Genomic DNA, 20,019 nt, shown 5'->3' with positions numbered 1-20,019 from the left:
ACTTTAACCAGATGCTGAACATCTACCAGGCTAAGTTCAAGGTGTTAGCTTTTGGCTCATAAAGCCTACATTGCTTGGGATGGGGATAACAGAAAGATCATCTTACACCTTATGTACCCCATCGGTCACTGCACTCTGGCATGTGAAGGCCTCATGCAAGATACCACCTTTATTGGGACGTCCATTCCACAAAATGTAGGAATTGGGTCTTCAAGCACTGTGGCAGATACCCCTTTGGAATTCCTGCCTGCTAAATATTAGGCAGGCACCTGATCTGTTAGTCTTTCTGGCACTCACTGAAGAACTTCCACAGCCTGCACCTGTATGTTTTTTTAAGATCTTTTAAGTATTTGCTTTTTAATTGTCTTACTGCTTGTCGCCTGCCACCCTGGGCATGGTAGATACTTAATCCATAACTTCACAGTCTGCATCTGACACTATGTGACTGAAACCTACGCACCCACAAAAGACCAACCGCATGGAAATGGGCACCATAGCTTTGCTCCTGGGATTTTTCATCACAGTAGAAGATGCAGCACTGTCTTCTAGATGAGAACAGACTAAAGGGTGCAATCCTGTGCTCACTACAGCTCCTGTTATAAACACCAACTAGACACTTTTCCAAGCATGTGACAAGTGGGTCATCTAAATGCAGCCTAGACCCTCCTGCATCTCACCATGCTCTTGAGAGGTCTTCTCCAGACTTCCCACTCTCCTGTTTCTACTGAGAGCAGCTTGTACTCCCAGACCCCACACAGGGACAAGATGCTGTGGACTGATGGAGAGATGCAGGCAGCCTCAGCTGCAAAAAGAAGGCCCTGCCAAGTTTTGGCATGCTCAGAAGAGCAGGATTGGCCCTGAAGACATTGCTCCAGCGAAAAAGTGCAGAAATGGAAAAGAGCAAATGACGGCATGCTTCGTTTGCGCTAATTCAACTCACATATATTGCAATGCATTTTTAATCTCCCCCCCCCCACACACATTGCATCCCTTCAGGTGATAGAAACGAGGTTTACCTTTTATTTCTCCAAAGTTCCCTGATCCCATGGCAAGAAGCTTGTCTTTCCAATCTTTTGATAGTAGCTTTTCAATACTGGGGGTTTCTGAATGAAGAGGAGAGAGAGAAAGAGGGGAAAAATGTAAGTGAATCAACATGACTGACGGCACAATGGAACTCATTAAAAGTCTATCTGCTAAAAATAAGAGCTACCCTATCCTGGACCCCAGTTCATAATGACTTCATCAACAAACTGATAAGAGGGGAGAGAATGAAAAAAAAAGAATGTGTTTTGTCACCTGCTGTTTCAAAATCATTAGCTTTTTCCTCTTACTGAACAAAGCCATTCCATATGACAATGGGCACACAGAACCCTGGCGCTCATTGTTTTTCAATTTAGAGAACAAGTTTCTGCCTATAATGGATGCTTGTCAATTTAAGGGTGTCTGTATGCAGGAGATATATATATATATATATATATATATATATATATATATATATATATAATGTTGATAAAATGCAGAGTGGTGGTGGGGGGAGAGGGAAAATAAATAAAAGGCAAAGAATTAGCGCCTAAATCTGCTACATGTAATTATATCCCTCGGTGTGTTTACAATTACATCCACTTTACAACGTGTTTAAACACAGTGTGGTGGTAAGCACGCTGTGGCAAGACACTCCCCGCCCCCAGTAACACACACAAAAACACACAGCCAACAAATAATAACAATGGGGCAAAGTTCAGGATGATAAATGCTTTGCGAGGATTGAAAAATCTGGGAAGAAGACTGAAAGGAGTCCTACGAGGTATAAGCACAGCAGAAGAGTTCTGCTATATCAGATCAAAGGTCTACCTAGTCCTCCAGAATCCCCTCTCCCACAAGAGCCAGCAACAGTGGACCTACGTTTTTTTTGGGGGGGAGCTTGTAACTTAAACTATCATGGCACAACCAGCAATGAGGGTCTAGGGAAGCACTGTTAACTTCTTCAATGGGGTTGTTCCAGGACAGATCACCACACCTTTACAACATCTATGCTACCGACTCTCAAACTCTGGGACTGTTGAAATATATACAACAAAATATTGATCAAATTGAGTCATGCGACTCTAATTGGGTCTACCAGACCCAAAAAGGTTAAGCCACGTGGGCTAAAGTCTCTTCCAGGGTCCCTCCAGGACTAGGGACCCTGAAGCTTAAGCTTCACTAGTTCCACAGTAGATCTGTCCCTGGTGGCCAGTCAAATGCAAGGGTTGGAGGAAGCAGCCCTGTCCTGCTGTGGCTGCCCAGCGACTGGCATTCAGTGGCAGGTTCTTCATTGGAACCTGGAGGTTTCCATGCAGCTGTCATAACTAATAGCCACTGGCAGATCTATCCTCCAAAACTTACCTAATCCTACTTTTAAAAGCCTTCTGAGCTACTGTTTAGGGAAGTTTTTAATGATTGATGTTTTAATGTATTTTTAATCTCTGTTGGAAGCCACCCAGAGGTGCTGGGGAAACCCAGCCAGATGAGCAGGGTACAAATTAATTATTATTATTATTATTATTATTATTATTATTATTACTGTCAATCACTCTTTTCACAGAGTCATAGAACTGTAGAGTTGGGAAAGACCCCAAGAATCATCTACCTGTAGTCCAACCCCCTGAAATGAAGGAATCTCAGTTGAAACACCCATGACAAATGGCCATCTATATTTTTGTATTATTATTATTATTATTATTATTATTATTTATTATTATTATTATCTTTTAAAAATGCTTCTTATAACGTTGCATTTTAAGTCGTCGTAATCCCCTCTGGGACCCCAGGGTGAAGGGCAGACGATAACTTATTATTATAATAATGCATCTTGTGGCAGTGACTCCTGTTTAAAAAAGAAAGTGTAGAAGAATTATAGAATCGTAGAGTTGGAAGGGACCCTGAGGGTCATCTAGTCCAACTCCCTGCAATGCCGGAACATGCAGGTGGCCCATCTGAGGATTGAACCCACAACCCTGACGTTATCAACACCATGCTCTAGCCAGTATAACTATACGTAGAAGAGCTCCACTGGATCAAACCAAGGGTCTATCTACTTCTCACAGGGGCCAACAAGATGCTTCAAGGATACCCAGAAGCAGCACAAGAAAACCAATTTATTTGTTAATTTCATATCTACATATATCACTTGCTTTAAATATATACTTTCAGAATTTTCAGACAAGAGTGGATATCTATCTGTGCGTGTATGTGTGGGGGGGGTTTAATATTTATAACTCTTGCTTTTTGCCTTGGCTTTTTTTGTGCAGATTTTTAATGCATAAGTAAATACAAATGCTAATACAACCCAGAGGATGTTAAACTCTGTTCCAAACAATGTAATTGTATATTCTTGTCAGCATTTAGAAGGGTGCACAATTACAATAGCTTTCAATCCCGCGATTAGCGCTGCATTCAGTTCGAAAATGGAGTGTACTAAAAGATAAGTGCTCCAGTATGTTCCATCTAAATAACAATAGCCACCCTTACTATCTCGATCTAAGACATATAACTGCCATTCTCCCACATTTGTGCTTATGTGTATTTTGGTGCCGCCATTTGTTTACCCCCTACTAGGAACGGAAAGAGAGTACATGTTAACTTTTCAAAGGGACCGTCTGGCCTAGAGACCATGCAATTATTAGCAACTGGTTAATTTCCCCCACTGAAATAAAAAGGCATTACAAGGATCCTTCATTGTCTTGGCTGGCTAATTTTGCTGAAGTTTTTCTGCCTGCTCCCTCCCATGCCAGCAACATACTCTCAGGAGTCAGTGACACAGCTCAAGTCTCAGGGCAGGACTGATGTGGGCAATGTGTGGACATTTGCACACTGCCCTGCCCATATTAGTCCTAACACAGAGAGCCCCCAAGCTGGTAACATGGAAGTGCAAGCATGTGGGACTGACTGCTGGCTCATCCAGCCCATGAGTTGTCTGCTCTGACTGATAGCAGTAATCAACCCCAGGGTTTGAGGCCCCTGACCTCTAGCCTATGGGTTTTCAATTCATGCTGCCTACCCAGTAGGGTGGGAGATAGGCAACCTATATCCCTCCAGTTGGTGTTGGGTTACAACTCCATCCACCAAGGCCAATGATGACAGAATGATGGTGAGTTATAGTCCAACAACATCTGAAGGTCCTCAAGTTCCTCATCCCTGCACTAGATTATGGGTCTGGTCAGGTTTTCATTTGGTTGTTTTGCTCCAAGAGGCTACATCCGTCACACAGCTCAGTAGTAGAGATGAATATAGGGTTTGAAGGCACTTAACACAGACAGCTTCTGCTTCAGCTTTCTAGACACTAGGAATGGAGACCCGTTTATTGCGGTGCACTGAATTATTTACTATAGATGGGGAAGACCCAGATTTAAACACCCAGCATGAAACTGACTGGGTAGCCTTGGTCAGCCAAACCACACCTAACTGACCTTAGGACTGTTGTCATAATTACAGTGGTACCTCAGGTTAAGAACTTAATTCATTCCGGAGGTCTGTTCTTAATCTGAAACTGTTCTTAACCTGAGGTACCACTTTAGCTAATGGGGCCTCCCGCTGCCGCACAGCCACACAATTTCTCTTCTTATCCTGAAGCAAAGTTATTAACCTGAGGTACTATTTCTGGGTTAGCGGAGTCTGTAACCTGAAGCGTCTGTAACCCGAAGTACCACTGTACATCCTTGTCTTAAATGCCGTAAGTGGTCAGTGAAGCAGGGGAACTTATCTGACCTCCTGTCAGTGGCATTTATGTGGTTTACTGGAAGGAAGAGCAGAGAAGCAGCAGCAAGGTTGTCCCATTACAAACTTGCCGGTGGCAGCACCAGGTGGGAGGCTGGATAAGCGCCACCGCACTGACTCATTGACTGCTACTGGTAAATGGTTACCTGGGCATAGGTGGTATAATAAGGCTAGCTTTGGGGCATGGCTTTTGGGCACAGCAGTCCAAATTATAGGAAGGCAGTGTTGTTGTTGTTTAGTCGTTCAGTCGTATCCGACTCTTCGTGACCCCATGGACCAGAGCACGCCAGGCACTCCTGTCTTCCACTGCCACCCGCAGTTTGGTCAGACTCATGTTTGTAGCTTCGAGAACACTGTCCAACCATCTCGTCCTCTGTCGTCCCCTTCTCCTTGTGCCCTCCATCTTTCCCAGCATCAGGGTCTTTTCCAGGGAGTCCTCTCTTCTCATGAGGTGGCCAAAGTATTGGAGTCTCAGCTTCACAATCTGTCCTTCCAGTGAGCACTCAGGGCTGATTTCCTTAAGAATGGATGTGTTTGATCTTCTTGCAGTCCATGGGACTCTCAAGAGTCTCCTATTATACCTAACTTACTCCTATTCCAAACTCCTTTCAGGAGTGGGAGTCCTGGCCCCCTTCTGGTCTCCCAGAACACTCCTTTTTTGGGACTTACCCTAACCTTGACTCAGCCAGCTGAGCCCTGGCTGAAGACCTACACTGGTGTAATCTCTGGCTGAGCAGAGGCGAGGGACTTCAGCCAACTGAGCAGGAGAAAGACCGATCCCAAACGACACTCATCCTGGTGGATCTTGGGTTTGGATCGCTCCCTAAATGTCTGCTTAGCAGCAGACATACTGTAAGTGTTATACATGAAATGTGTAACATTTTGTACCTTGAAAATTACTACAGAAATTATTAATAGTCACATAAGAGCACTTTGCTTTAAGTAGGCTTGGGTCCGCCTGTTATTTACCCCAAGTTAAGAAATCACCAGTCAACAGCAACTTGTAAATGCTAAGTCGACTGGATTTTAAAAGACACAATTTATATGAAGATGGCTGTAGCTCAGAAAGAGAGCACAAATGCTTTGAATGGAGAAAGTCCCAGATATGCTCCCTGGTGTGTCTAGGTGGGACTAGGGAAGACCATTGAAAATCACTGCCAGCCATTGTAGTGGTCTGAGATTCAGTATAAGGCAATTTCCTAGGTTCTTGTATGTCATTAGTGTGCAGGACACTGTACAGAACAAGCTGGAACCTCTACGTATTTCTTATTAAAATGCTGTCCCCCTGAAAGGTGGTGCATAAACTATGCAACAAAAGCCTACTTTCCCCCTAAAAACAAAGGCCTACACAGCTAACAATATGCTTAAAATAAACAAAAAGCATTAAATAAAACTCAGGATGGGGCGAACGAAAAGCACCGTAAGCCAGCAGAATTCAAAACTTTGGCAAAAGGCACTTTCAAATATTACACTTCCCCGCAAAAACAATGGAAGGCCAGGGATGAGGAAGCCAGGTGGGCTGTCTTTGGAAAGGTATTCCACAACTGTGCTGCCATGCCTGAGAAAGATGTAGCCTGTGTTTGCCAACCTTCCATATCTAAGGCAGTGGTGATTTGCTGATCCAAGCATTCAGAAAGTCTATATAAGATTGATTATTCCCCCTGTGCCTCACTAACAAATAGACTGTATTTTGCTAGTGAATACTTCATCAAGAGTTAAAAAGAAAACCCAACAATCCTGAATAGGTTATCTAAAACATTGCTATTTTCTTTCCCCCCCCCTTTCTGCTGTTCCTTAAAAAAAACAAAAACCTTGAGTAGTAAGTAAACAGGCCAGAATACCATGGTATTTGCAGTAGAAGACTGTCAGTCATTAAAAGCTAACAAACCTTTGCAAAGCAGGAATGCAGCAATAGAAATCCATTGTGAACTAACAATAGACCACAGAACCTCCAGGCACCAAAAGCAGACCATTTTACTTCTAAGTCTATTGTCAGCAAAGTCGTGACAAAGCTTTCCCCCTGCAGCTAGACAAAATATTCACCCTAGTGTGCTCATAAAGAAACTGAAGACTTCTGTGTAACTTGCAGAGTTAAAGCAACAGTAGCCCAGTTTGGGATGTCAATAGAAGCCGTTCACCTGCCGCCACCGTACAGATATGTTGGTTACAGATTCGTATTTGCTTTAAAATAAGAAGTGCCCTCAAAACAAGCGGTTCATTCAAGCTAATGTTGGAATAGGCATAGGAAAAATAATTCGAAACCAGGTTTCAACGTGCTCGGAATGTCCTAGACATTATTCATTCGTTAGGTTAGTATTTGTTTGTGCTTATTTTGACATAATTCATATACCACCCAGTCAACAAGAAAAATAACCTCAAAGCAGTTTGTGGAAGACAATGTAAAAACACTAAGAATAGTGACAGAAACACACATTGAAAAACAAATTCACATAAAATGTATCAAAATATAAATGAGATCGGTTGTTTTAAAATAAATATGCATAATAAAATTTCGTGTTAAAATTGCAGGCCTCAGCAAAAAAGTTTTTAGCAGGTGCCGAAAATGGTACAGCAAAGGGTTTTACCTAACATCAATGGGCAGGGAGTTCCAGGGAGTATGTGCTCCCACAGTGAAGGATTGATTAATCACAAATGCCTTTTCAGGGCACAGTAATTCCCCATCCCCTCCCCACTTTACCACTGACTGTCATTTCTGCTTTTCTTTGCCATTCAACTCCTGCTTTGCTGTTTTCTCCTTTCTACACCTGACAAAGAAGATCTCATTTCATGCACCCGACAAAGCGAGCTTGAGTCGCAGATTGTTATGCCATCCTAAACTGCTTGGTCTTTAAGGGGCCACAAGACTCATTCTGCTGTTTTTCCTGTGAAGTATGTTAGGCCTGGAGAGAAAGACCAACCCGGTGGCTCCAAAACATATTTCCCCACAGATCCTTGGCAGATCATTTAACGTTGTTGTTATTTTGGTCCATTGCAGATTGTGATGTGCTGTGCTAGACTTTCAATTGCATTTTTATTTCTCAAAATATTGCATTTCATTATATTGCCATTTCAATCCCACAGGATTCAATTTGCAAGTTTTCTTCAAAGGGAGCATCTGTGGAGCATCTGAACAAAGATTGGGGGCTGCTGGGCCGCAAAGATTGGGTTAGCCAAAGGTTGCCCAGAGAGCTTCATGGTGCCCCTGGGTCTCCTTCTCCAACCACTAGGCAAGATTGCCTCTTTTTAGCCCTCTCCAGTGAAGGCCCCCATTTCTTGGAAGGAAAAGGAAGGCTTTGGAGGTGAGGAACATGCAGAGAAAGAGAAGTTACACCTTCTTTAGCATCCGATGTGAACTCTCCAATTGCTCTTGTATCAGGACATATATTATTTTGACTAATGGGGGGCCTATTCCTCCTTGGCATCCCCCCCCCCCACTGCTTCCACTCATCATTTTTCCCCTTTCTCTCTCCCTCCCTCTCCTTGGCAGCTGTCTCCTCATCATCCCAACAGGTGCTATTAGGCCCCGAACAAAGGCTAAGGCTTTTAAGCCACTGGCTGTTGACAAGTGAAAAGGAAACAACAAATGGCCCAGCACTGCTACTCTCCCCGGGTCACTCAGCCAACGGTAATCGCTATTATTTTTATTTATTAGTTCTGCGGCACTGTCCTCTAACCTGCCTTCGCCCGCCCACCTCCCCTCCCTTCATTCCATGACAGCCAGGAGCATTTTAACTTTTAATAAAAAGGGGGGGGGGAGCTGCGAGCGGCTCCTGAGCAAGCTCTTTCGTTAAAGTGCCTGGCTAATGAATGTTGTCCATTTAGATCTGGATAATTTATGATGTCAGCAAAGTGTGGGTGGGGAGGGGAGTTGGAATCAGAGCCCAGGCATTAGTTGGCGAGCGGAGCTGAGAGAAGAAAAGGGAGGAGGAGGAGGAAGAAGAGGAGAGAGAGAGAGAGAGAGAGAGAGAGAGAGAGAGAGGCAATCTGAAAGATAATTCAAGAATTCATCATGAATATAGCCTATCCGCCACTGTTAAACTTCCTACCTATCCACATCAGTATGCTAGTCAAGGAATCCCTATGCACCTCACAAAAAGAAAGACACCTCCAGTCATAGAACTGTAGAGATGGAAGGGACCACAAGGGTCATCTAGTCCAACCCCTGCAATGCAGGAATCTTTTGGCCCAATGTGGGACTCAAACTCATGACCTGAGATTAAGAGTCTCATGCTATTCCAACAGTACTTCGGTCTATGGTAAGGGTTGGGGAGCTTCATCTTTGGGGGCCAAATGTGCCCCCCTCTCTATCAGACCCTCAGGACTATTCTCAAACCACACCGGCCCTTCGCCACACCTTCCTTGAAATGTTTCTGCCTGGCTGGAATATGTCCTTGATTTCTGATTGCACCTGGATGGAGGACAGAGAGGGGTTATGTGAGCACATGTAGAAACTAGCCTACTGTACAAAGGTTCAATTTACACCCATTGTTCCTTCTACTCTTGCCTGTGGCCCCACACCCCTTTGGCCCTAAAATGTTTCCCCACTTCTGGGCTATGAGCAATGTTGCAATCTAGGGTACATGCTTAACTCCGGGATGCTTAACTCGAGAGCCAGTGTGGTGTAGTGGTTAAGAGCGGTAGTCTCGTAATCTGGTGAACTGGGTTCGCTTCCCCGCTCCTCCACATGCAGCTGCTGGGCGACCTTGGGCCAGTCACACTTCTTTGAAGTCTCTCAGCCCCACTCACCTCACAGAGTGTTTGTTGTGGGGGAGGAAGGGAAAGGAGAATGTTAGCCGCTTTGAGACTCCTTAAAGGGAGTGAAAGGCGGGATATCATATCCAAGCTCTTCTACTCTTCTTCTAGTTCACATGGTGCAGCCTCCAATTCCCATTATCCCTAACCATTGGGTATGCTGGCTGGGATGACACTGACTAGTGGGGGCATAGCAGGGTTTGCACCCTTTCCTGGATACTGCAAATATTGAAACTGGGACCTTCTGTATGTAAAGAATGTGCTTTGCCACAGAGCCATGTTTTCTCCTCTTAAAGGAGGCCAGCCTATTAGGTGCAAATATTCCGTACTTGCTTTTCTTGGGATACACAGATCCATAAAATGGTAGAATTTGACCCCACAGAACTCAGCAATTAAGAGATGGCTACTCCACTGTGTATTGCTGTGTTTGTTGGCAATCAAATGTAACACAATTATTTAAATGGTGTGGGGGTTGTTTTTTTTTGTTAGTGGATCACTTAATAAAATTGATTTTTTAAAAAACGCAGAGGGTTTTTGTGTTGTTGTTGTTGTTTTTTTAAAAAAGCTTAGAACAGAAGGTTAAAATCACAATCAAGGAACACATATCAGAATGAAATGCTTTCTAGCCTTCTTGAAAATATGACAGAATGTTTTGCTACTGGAAGTGAGAATTAAACCACACACGCCTGATGCTAAAACAACTCCACATCCTGATCTCCTCTTGCATAACATATGTGAAAACAAAATCGCAATCTTTATTGTGCCAGATGCCGGAAGAGATGAACAATTAAAAAAAAAACCAACAACATCCGCCATAAATCATATCTAGTGAAGAGCAAGGTAGTTTCACAGTAAATCAGGATGTGGGTTTTGTTTTGTTGTTTTTTTTACAGAAAAAATTAGATGGTATTTGCATGAAATCGTAATGTCAAATTAAGTAGAAATTATTAAAGCAAATGTCAGCTTTGAATTTGCTTCAGCAGGGAGGGGGGAAAAAAACCCTTGCAAGATTCGCTCTGAGCTTCTCCACCAAAGTACAGCCCTCCATCTGCTTTGGCAACTTGTTCCATTTGTTTGCACTTGTCACCATCCATGGATTATTAGAATGCATTATTTTGTTTTCTGGCCTGTGTTATTTCCGGTGCAGATAAGGAGTGAAAAAGCAGTGGCTTGCTCTGTTGGGAAGAGCATGAGGAGTTCAAAAGGGAAAACAGAGGCAGCCCCCAAAACGTTTCCAACAGGTTACAACATATGCACACTACATCAAGGATCAGGAGACTCAGGCACAGGCCTATCCTTGAAACTCGTCCCAGGCCACAAACACTGCTCTGCATTGCTTCACAGCCTCCTTACGTGTTTCTGCCTGGCTGGAATGTGCCCTAGAACTCTGGCAATGACTCTTGCCTGCCTGGGTAGAGGACAGAGAGGGCTATGTATAGAAACTAGCCTATTGTACAAAGCTGAAATTAGTATTTGTTGCTCCGCCCACTTCCGCCTCTGGACCCACTTGCCACTAGAACATGACCCCTGAACATTGTCCAGAAGGGAATGCAGCGCTTAGGATGTCTGCCGTATGTTAGCAGGGGTTTCTCTGTTAAAAGGAGAGGAATTCTGCCACTAGAGTGAGACAGAAGATTAAGCAGAAGAAGGGGGGACGTTATGATTGATTTGTTTGCTGCATTTTAATGAAAAGGTTTGCAACAAGCAAGCACACAGGCAGTCTCCCAAAGAGGCATTTCTAGCTCTTTTAGGCTTCTATTCCTCTGAAGTTTCCTCTTAAGACAAAGCCTCAAATTAGTTTTTAATTTCACCTGATGAGAAATTTCACAGGCAATTTTTCACACTCATATGACTGAAAATACCACCCCCAGAAATTGGGAGGTATTTTGGCTAGATGGAACACTTTACATTTGCATTCTATTTTTTTTAAAAAAAAACTTTAGGTAAATTTAAGAGGTGATTGGGTTTCGCAATGACATAATGGCTACCTGAGAGCACCCGCTGAGTTTTTCATCTTTATTCCCACATCAAGAATCACAGAGCCCAGGTAACTAGTTCTGCCGTTCATAGCACAACATCTGTACAATGATTAGAGTTTGGAAAGAACATTAGTTTGGTCTGCATTTTAGCTCAATCCCACCTAATTCACACTTTCCCATTCGACCCAGGAACTGAAACACAGCTATTATTTGAATTTTGCAACGCAGTCCTCCAACCAAACAGTAAGTACAGAAATGCATATAATGGTGAAAATTGTGCATTAAAAATTAAATATTAGTGATTTTTTTTAATGCATTCTAACAGAGAAATGGCTTGCAAAAAAGGCAAAATTGAATACAAAAATGTGTACTTTGGGAGAAATGCACACTAGAACGCCAACAGATTTTCATCACAGAAAAATATTCACACCAGCTGATGAAGAAATGTTGTGAACTGAGCTATATATTGGGAAGGAGGAAGAGAAACTGGAACTGACAGTTATAGTGACTTCAGTTATATGGGCTCTGCTGCTGCAAGATTTGTTTCAGCGGTTCCAACCTCCCTGCCTTAGGTTCAGAGTCCTCTTGAACGCCAGCATCAGACTCAGAATGGAACCCAATCTGGCTCCCAAACCAGATGGGCACTGCAGCCTCTGACTTGGTGTCTGGTCACTTCTAGACTCTAGGGCAGGCATCCCCAAACTCGGCCCTCCAGATGTTTTGGGACTACAATTCCCATCGTCCTTGACCTCTGGTCCTGTTAGCTAGGGATGATGGGAGTTGTAGTCTCAAAACATCTGGAGGGCTGAGTTTGGGGATGCCTGCTCATGACACCCAACATCATGACTAATCACAAACAGACTGCTGAATTGAAACACTTGAACTATATGTCCTGAGATCCCGCATTCCCTGGGCAACTGAACTACACCAGGTCTACCTGTTCACGTGCCTATACATCTCTGCACACAACCCATTGAGAGGTAATAAGTCTGAACGGGCCAATATGCTTGTTACTTGAAAACTTTGTGAAGAATGCTTAGATCAGGGGTCAGCAAACTTTTTCAGCAGTCCCTCAGACCTTGTGGGGGGCTGGACTATACTATGAAAAATAAATAAATAATGAATTCTTATGCCCCGCAAATAACCCAGAGATGCGTTTTAAATAAAAAGACACATTCTACTCAGGTAAAAACACCAGGCAGGCCCCACAAACAACCCAAAGATGCATTTTAAATAAAAGGACACATTCTACTCATGTTAAAACAAGCTGATTCCCGGACCGTCCACAGGCCGGAATGATTGGGCGATTGGGCCGGATCCAGCCCCCGGCCTTAGTTTGCCTACCCACGGCTTAGATAATACTTTAGTTCTAAGAAGGCTGCAAAGGCATATGAGAAAGCAGCCCTTTGCAGGGGACTTGGGTTTGAGTTATGGGAGGGGATGTGCTATCTGAAGGTATTATTTTGTGGTGTTATCCTAACAATTACATTTCAAAAAGCTTAACGTTTGCATAGATAAAGATCAATAGCTGCAACACAGTAGCAGGTGCTTCTACCTCTCATAAACTGCAGCTGCTACAACAATAACCTTTCAATTCCTGGACTGCGCTAGCAAGAAACACTCGTTTAAATTGTTTTTTCTTGCAGTCCAAGCATCTTAGCAAAGAAGTCACATTGAGTGGCATTTCACATATACACAAGTGAGCAGTTTTCAGCCTTTTGGAATAACAACAGCCAAGCAGAAACTAGATGCTATTTAACAACATCAGAATTATAGAATTGGTAGAGCAGAAGGGTAATCTAGTCCAACCCCCTGCAATGCAAGAATATCCTTTACAAGAATATTTGAATTAAGTTACTACATTTTTATGTATCCATTGAATTAAAACAACAACCAGCTGCCCAAGCATTAAATTCATGAAGCACATACACAAGGTATACCTTAAAGGTAAGGTAAAGGGACCCCTGACCATTAGGTCCACTCGCGGACAACTCTGGGGTTGCTGCGCTCATCTCGCTTTACTGGCCGAGGGAGCCGGCGTACAGCTTCCGGGTCATGTGGCCAGCATGACTAAGCCGCTTCTGGTGAACCAGAGAAGCGCACGAAAACACTGTTTACCTATTTATCTACTTGCACTTTGTGCTTTCAAACTGCTAGGTTGGCAGGAGCAGGGACCAAACAATGGGAGCTCACTCCGTCGCGGGGATTCGAACCACCGGCCTTCTGATCAGCAAGCCCCAGAGGCTCAGTGGTTTAACCCACAGCACAACCCGCGTCCCTCCCCCCCCCCATTTTTAACCACAAATAAGAACAAGTGGAAATTGAGAGGCAATAGAAATGTACTCAGTCAGACCTTGGTGTTTCATGGAATAATCTGCACCACAAAGTTTGGGTACAGATAATCTCTGGGTATGAGGAAGCCACACAGTGCCGCAAGCTACCTCCAAAAGGCAAAGTTTCAAACCTTGACCCAACCAGCAGGGGGAGGGCCAAGGAAATCCTTATTTTTTAAAAAAACAAGTACAGAAAAGTCATTAGGTCCTAAGGCCTTCATAAAGAGCCAGATTGCAGCCTGGTTCCTAAAGGACCAGAAAGTTGGGAGCTGAGAGTGTATCTGATGCCACAGACAACAGAGATGGATTTAAGGGAGCGTGATTGGTTTGGTCACACTAGGCATGGAGTCTCAGGGATGCCGCAACTATGCTTTAGAATGGATTGCAAGAGGCAGGGGGCACCGAATTTGCTATTGCACGGGGCACCACTGAAATTTGAGATCTCAAGGTCCACCACAGCTGTAAGGCAATAAAGGATTTGGTGACAGCAGTGACAGTCAAGTCTCTTGCACTGACTATCCAAGCTTTTCCAAAATCACCAAGATGGCAGAGCCGGCCCCTGGTGTCATTGCTTGCATCAACCAAAGGACACCGCAAGTTCCTTCACAGGACCTCCAACACCAAGCACAGGACCTCCAGCACCAAGAACAGCAGCATCTGCCAAAAGGTTCAATCTGAGTTTTTCCAGTGGTATGCTGTGTTTTTATTTTTTCATATATATCTAACCAACTTCCTTGCTTCTAAGGAATTTGAGTGGAGCAAGGAGCAAGTCCAGTCTACATCCTCAGCGTTCAACTGGTACATTATGTTGTATGTGCAGATGTGGAGAACATTGCAAGCCCATGGAACGGAGCACCAAAGCTGACCACTTACCAGAGGTCTCTGGCTGAACAAAACAAACTTGTTTGGAAGAACAACCTTGCCCTTTGATTTCCTGGCAACTGGTCAGAAATTGAAAGAAACAACCTGGCAGAGCCTTGTTTAGGAATGGACATATGTGTCAATTTCAAGTTCTCATTACAGTGGTGCCCAGCAAGACGAATGCCTCGCAAGACAGAAAACCCACAAGACGAAAGGGTTTTTCGTTTGCAGAGGCGCTTCGCAGGACGAATTTCCCTATGGGCTTGCTTCGCAAGACGAAACATGACGAAAAAATTTGAATTTTTTTTTTTGCTCCAAAACCCCTTATTTTGAATCGCTAAGCTGCTAAAAGCATTTTAGCAGCAAAACCGCTAATCCCCCACCCCTTAAAAAGCCGTTTTTAGCCCTTAAATCGCCAATAGCGCTAATAGCGCTACTCTGCTAATGGGCTTGCTTCGCAAGACGAAAAAACCGCAAGACAAAAAGACCCGCGGAACGGATTCTTTTCGTCTTGCGAGGCACCACTGTATTTCAACTTTAAGTTTAGTGGGGAACCTAAGTTTGCTTGTGTGTGTGTGTGTTTCTAAAGTAAGAATTCACCAGGGAAATTTGTCAGCATTTTAGTGTTCATTTCTCCTACGATATACCTTTTTAAACAGTGTATAGTAGTAGTAGCAGCAGTTGTTGTTATTATTATTATTATTATTATTATTATTATTATTATTATTATTCTGTAGTCTTATACAACAATGCAAATATGAATCTGTGCAAAAGGGACCCCCACAAAAGTAAAGGATTATTTCATGTCAGGTTTTGCTATATCCAGCCTGGAGTCTCCCGCTAGCTTGAGCCAAAACACTCGAGTACCTGTTTGCTCTCAACTCTTTCCTTGGTAAAGAAATCGCAATGTTTAAAGAGAAGGCTTCTTGTTTAGTAGCAGAGTTTCTTCTTAAATTTTATGTATCGTAACTTGTCTTTGGAAGGAAATGTGCCCCACACTCAACACTGCCTCGTTTGTTTGGATGCTTCGCGAAACTGAAGGTTTCAGTTAGGAGACCTGGGGGGGGGGTGTTTGGTGGAGAGTGGCGGGTGAGCCAACTTCTCTGAAATTAAATGGAAGTTGGTTTGTAGTCATTCTACAGTGGTACCTCGGGTTAAGTACTTAATTCGTTCCGGAGGTCCATTCTTAACCTGAAACTGTTCTTAACCTGAAGCACCACTTTAGCTAATGGGGCCTCCCACTGCTGCCGCCGTGCCACCGGAGCACGATTTCTGTTCTCATCCTGAAGCAAAGTTCTTAACCCGAGGTACTATTTCTGGGTTAGCGGAGTCTGTAACCTGAAGCGTATGTAACCCGAGGTACCACTCTAATTGGATGAGCCAGATTCAGAAAAAGGAAACGATCCGTAAAAATAATATCAAGAGACTTTCAGGTAGATGGACACGCATCTTCTGTTTTTTTTTTATTATTGCAACTGCCCAGAACACATAGGCTAGCTATGTTCCATCTCCCTTCACCCAGCTATGGGAATTGTTTTTAACTATTGGCCATGCTGGCTGGACCTGATAGGAGCTGTAGTCCAATCCTGAGTATACCCAGGTGGGGAAAGCTGCTTCAGAGACTACAATTGCCATTTGGGCCTTCTGTCATCTTCTGTATCTTCCTTTTAAAAAGCAAAACAATACACTCTAATGGAGGTTCTACACACACACACACACACACACACAGTGTAAAAGTTCACTAGACTTTCCACATTTGTTTCACCATGACCAGTACATTGCTAAGTGATTAGTTTTCTTCTGTAAGCAAGGCGATGGAACGAGAAGGATTTTCTTTATTATCATTTATTTTTTATTTTTTGCTGTGATGTGACATCATGGCAAACGTTTCCACCTTGCTTTATAGCAGGATCTATGCAGATTGCTTTGAGACGTTGCCCTCGTAAATAACAACAAAGCAGTGCTGAATTATCAAGGCCGTAACTCAGGCAAAAGGTGCTATCTCCATTTATATTATATGACCCCAGTGCAACATTCTTAATTGAATTGCAGACATTCATCTAATCAGCTGGTCGGCAATATTTTCAGCACTAGGATGGCAAAAAGATTGCTCCTGTCTAGTTGCCACCCCTTGTAAGCCGAATCGCTACAGATCTGTACACAGAGAGGAGTCACTAGTAAACGACTAAAAAGCAGTCAAATATGTATAAAACAACAAATGTAGACTTTAGCTATAAAATCTGGATTCAGGAGAGAGCTGTGCATCTCTAAACATGCAAATCCATCCCCTCCTCCTGAACCACTTAAGCCGGGAAAGAGATGGGAAGTTTGCCTAACAGATTGCTGGAGTATATACTGACTTTCTAATAGGAAGGCTTCTGATCAGGGTTCTGAAAATTTCTGACTCGAACAGAGGCTGATATACCGTATTTTTCGCACCATTGGACGCACTTTTTCCCTCCTAAAAAGCAAGGGAAAATGTGTGTGCGTCCTATGGAGCGAATGCAAGGGGGAGGCAGGCGGGAGAAGCCCCCAAGAGCCGCACACAAGCTTCGTGCGCTCTTGCGGGCTTTTCTCCAGGAGGGAGAAGGGACTGACTGGCCGCATCGGTCCGTTCTCCCTCCTCGGGGAAAAGCCCCAAAGAGCGGCGCCCTCTTTAAAGGCTGCGCGGCTCCTGCGGGCTTTTCTACGAGGTGGGGGAATCCCCCCACCTCCCAGAAAAGCCAGGAGAAGCCGCGCAGCCCCTTTAAAGAGCGCACGGCTTCTGCGGGAGGTGGGGGAAGCTGCAGCAGATTCCCTCCTCCCGCGCTCCCTTTGAAGCGGCAATGTGGGAGGGGAGCAGCTTACACCCGTGTAAGCAGCTCCTCTCCCACTTTCCTCCTTCAAAGCAACTACGGAGGAGGGAAGGAAGGGGACCATGGATCCTCCGCTGCTCACAGGGATTCCTCCGTGATTGCTTTGAATCAGGAAAGTGGGAGGGGAGCAGCTTACACTGGTGTAAGCAGCTCCTCTCCCACTTTCCTCCTTCAAAGCAACTACGGAGGAGGGAAGGAAGGGGACCATGCATCCTCTGCTGGCGAATGCAGCAGATTCCCTTCTCCCGGGCTCCCTTTGAAGCAGCAAAGTGGGAGGGGAGCAGCTTACACTTGTGTAAGGAGCTCCTCTCCTGCTTTCCTCCTTCAAAGCAATCACGGAGGAGGGAAGGAAAGGGACCATGGATCCTCCACCGCTTGCGACAGCAGCGGATTCCCTTCTCCTGGGCTCCCTTTGAAGCAGAAAAGTGGGAGGGGAGCAGCTTACACTTGTGTAAGCAGCTCCTCTCCCACTTTCCTGCTTCAAAGTGGAGGGAATCCAGTGCAGTTGCGAGCAGAGGATCCATGGCTCCGCTTCCTTTCCTCAAAGCAGGGTGCGGGGGTGCAGGGGGGAAAGAGGGCAGGAAATAGAGGCCGGGCAGGAAGACACAACCACACTTTGACCACTGAAAGTCCACCTCAGCCTCCCCAGATTTCCACTGAGATGGCCAGGCTAATCTCGATGGCCATAAGTCAGGCTCAGCATTATTAACTGGACTTAGATAAGCCATGGTTCCCCTTCCTACCCTCCTCTGAGGCTCAATTTAAAGCAGCAAAGTGGACAGGAGCCGCCCGCTTTGCTGCTTTAAATAGTTTAGTGCAACATTTGATTCAGAATATTTTTTTCGGTATTTTCCTCCTCTAAAAACTAGGTGCGCCCTATGGTCAGGTGCGCCCTATGGTGCGAAAAATACGGTAAGCATCATGCCATTGCCTTAACACAGAAACTTAAAGCCTAATCTTCCACATTTCCTTCTCGTCAGTTGCCTTTGGGCCATGGCTCACAGTCTGCAGCAAAATGCCTGGGTTCACCAGCAAGTTCTTGCTTGAGCTTTGGCCAATTCCCCCTCTCAGACAAGTGTGGAAGCGTGATGCATGCACTTTCAAATGCCATATTCACAATTCACAATGGGAAAACTCTCAAGCATATACCTGAAAACATAACAACTCTTCGGCATTTTTTCTAAGGGTTTGGTTCATAGAATCATAGAATCATAGAATCATAGAGTTGGAAGAGACCACAAGGGCCATCGAGTCCAACCCCCTGCCAAGCAGGAAACACCATCAGAGCACTCCTGACATATGGTTGTCAAGCCTCTGCTTAAAGAAGGAGACTCCACCACACTCCTTGGCAGCAAATTCCACTGTCGAACAGCTCTTACTGTCAGGAATTTCTTCCTAATGTTTAGGTGGAATCTTCTTTCTTGTAGTTTGGATCCATTACTCTGTGTCCACTTCTCTGGAGCAGCAGAAAACAACTTTTCTCCCTCTTCTATGTGACATCCTTTTATATATTTGAACATGGCTATCATATCACCCCTAAACCTCCTCCTCTCCAGGCTAAACATGCCCAGCTCCTTTAGCTGTTCCTCATAGGCATCGTTTCCAGGCCTTTGACCATTTTGGTTGCCCTCCTCTGGACACGTTCCAGTTTGTCAGTGTCCTTCTTGAACTGTGGTGCCCAGAACTGGACACAGTACTCCAGGTGAGGTATGACCAGAGCAGAATACAGTGGCACTATTACTTCCCTTGATCTAGATGCTATACGCCTATTGTTGCAGCCCAGAATTGCGTTGGCTTTTTTAGCTGCCGCGTCACACTGTTGGCTCATGTTGTACAGCTGTGTCAGAAAGTTAGCCTGTTTTATTAATTATTACTATTATTAATTGCATTTATTGTATATCCCACCTTTTTGTCCAAAGAGCTTAAGGTGGGGTAGGTTAGACTAAGAGGCAATGGTCACCCAGTGACCATTGGGGGATTTGAATGCTGGTCTTCAAGGTCCTAGGCTGACACTATTCACTACACCCCATTGGCTGCCATTATCTGTCGTGGGAAAAGAAATTGCATTCAAAAATTATGAAAGGGTAGGGGAAAGTCTGGTGAAATTCTTACTTTTGAGGTGGCTGGGGGATCTTTGCAAGGGTCTTTTCTTGGATTCCACAAATGATCTGACCAGTGGTCTGTACTTTGCAGCCTTCCCGGGTGCCTGTGCTTTCTGAAAACTGCAGAATACCTTAGCTACTGAACACAGGCAGAGTGGGAGGCTGCCTCCCGTGTGCCTGACAGCTATTAATTGTTATTTTTAAGAGAAATATTTTCATTTTATAAAATCAATTGGGAAATATATAGGTAAAAGGAAAAACTTCCCTTAAAAATAAAACCAGTGGGGCACACTGATCTGAAGCCCTCAAAAGTCAGCCTCCCCAGCTTCCATCCTTCCATGAGGCTTTTTCAGATCAGGAAATGTGGATAGTGAGGATGCTG

General features: G+C 44.3%; 1 protein-coding gene across 17 annotated transcripts in view; it reads right to left on the bottom strand.

The window, feature by feature from the left end:
• Positions 1 to 20,019, bottom strand: part of SOX5 (SRY-box transcription factor 5) — a 1,214,093-nt gene that overhangs the window by 667,854 nt on the left and 526,220 nt on the right. For all 17 annotated transcript variants that reach the window (XR_014502612.1, XM_083402002.1, XM_083402006.1 and 14 more), the window contains one exon: positions 1,017 to 1,103. Coding sequence is in view for 16 of the 17 variants with exons in the window: in XM_083402002.1 (XP_083258128.1) it covers positions 1,017 to 1,103 (87 nt within the window). In the remaining variant the exon portion in view is untranslated. The remainder of the gene's footprint in view (positions 1 to 1,016; positions 1,104 to 20,019) is intronic.

This window comes from Podarcis tiliguerta (assembly GCF_965153285.1).
Source record: "Podarcis tiliguerta genome assembly, chromosome: 10".
Taxonomy (NCBI): Eukaryota; Metazoa; Chordata; class Lepidosauria; order Squamata; family Lacertidae; genus Podarcis; species Podarcis tiliguerta.
Note: the sequence above shows the minus strand (reverse complement) of the source record. Positions and strands in the feature narration are given on the sequence as shown.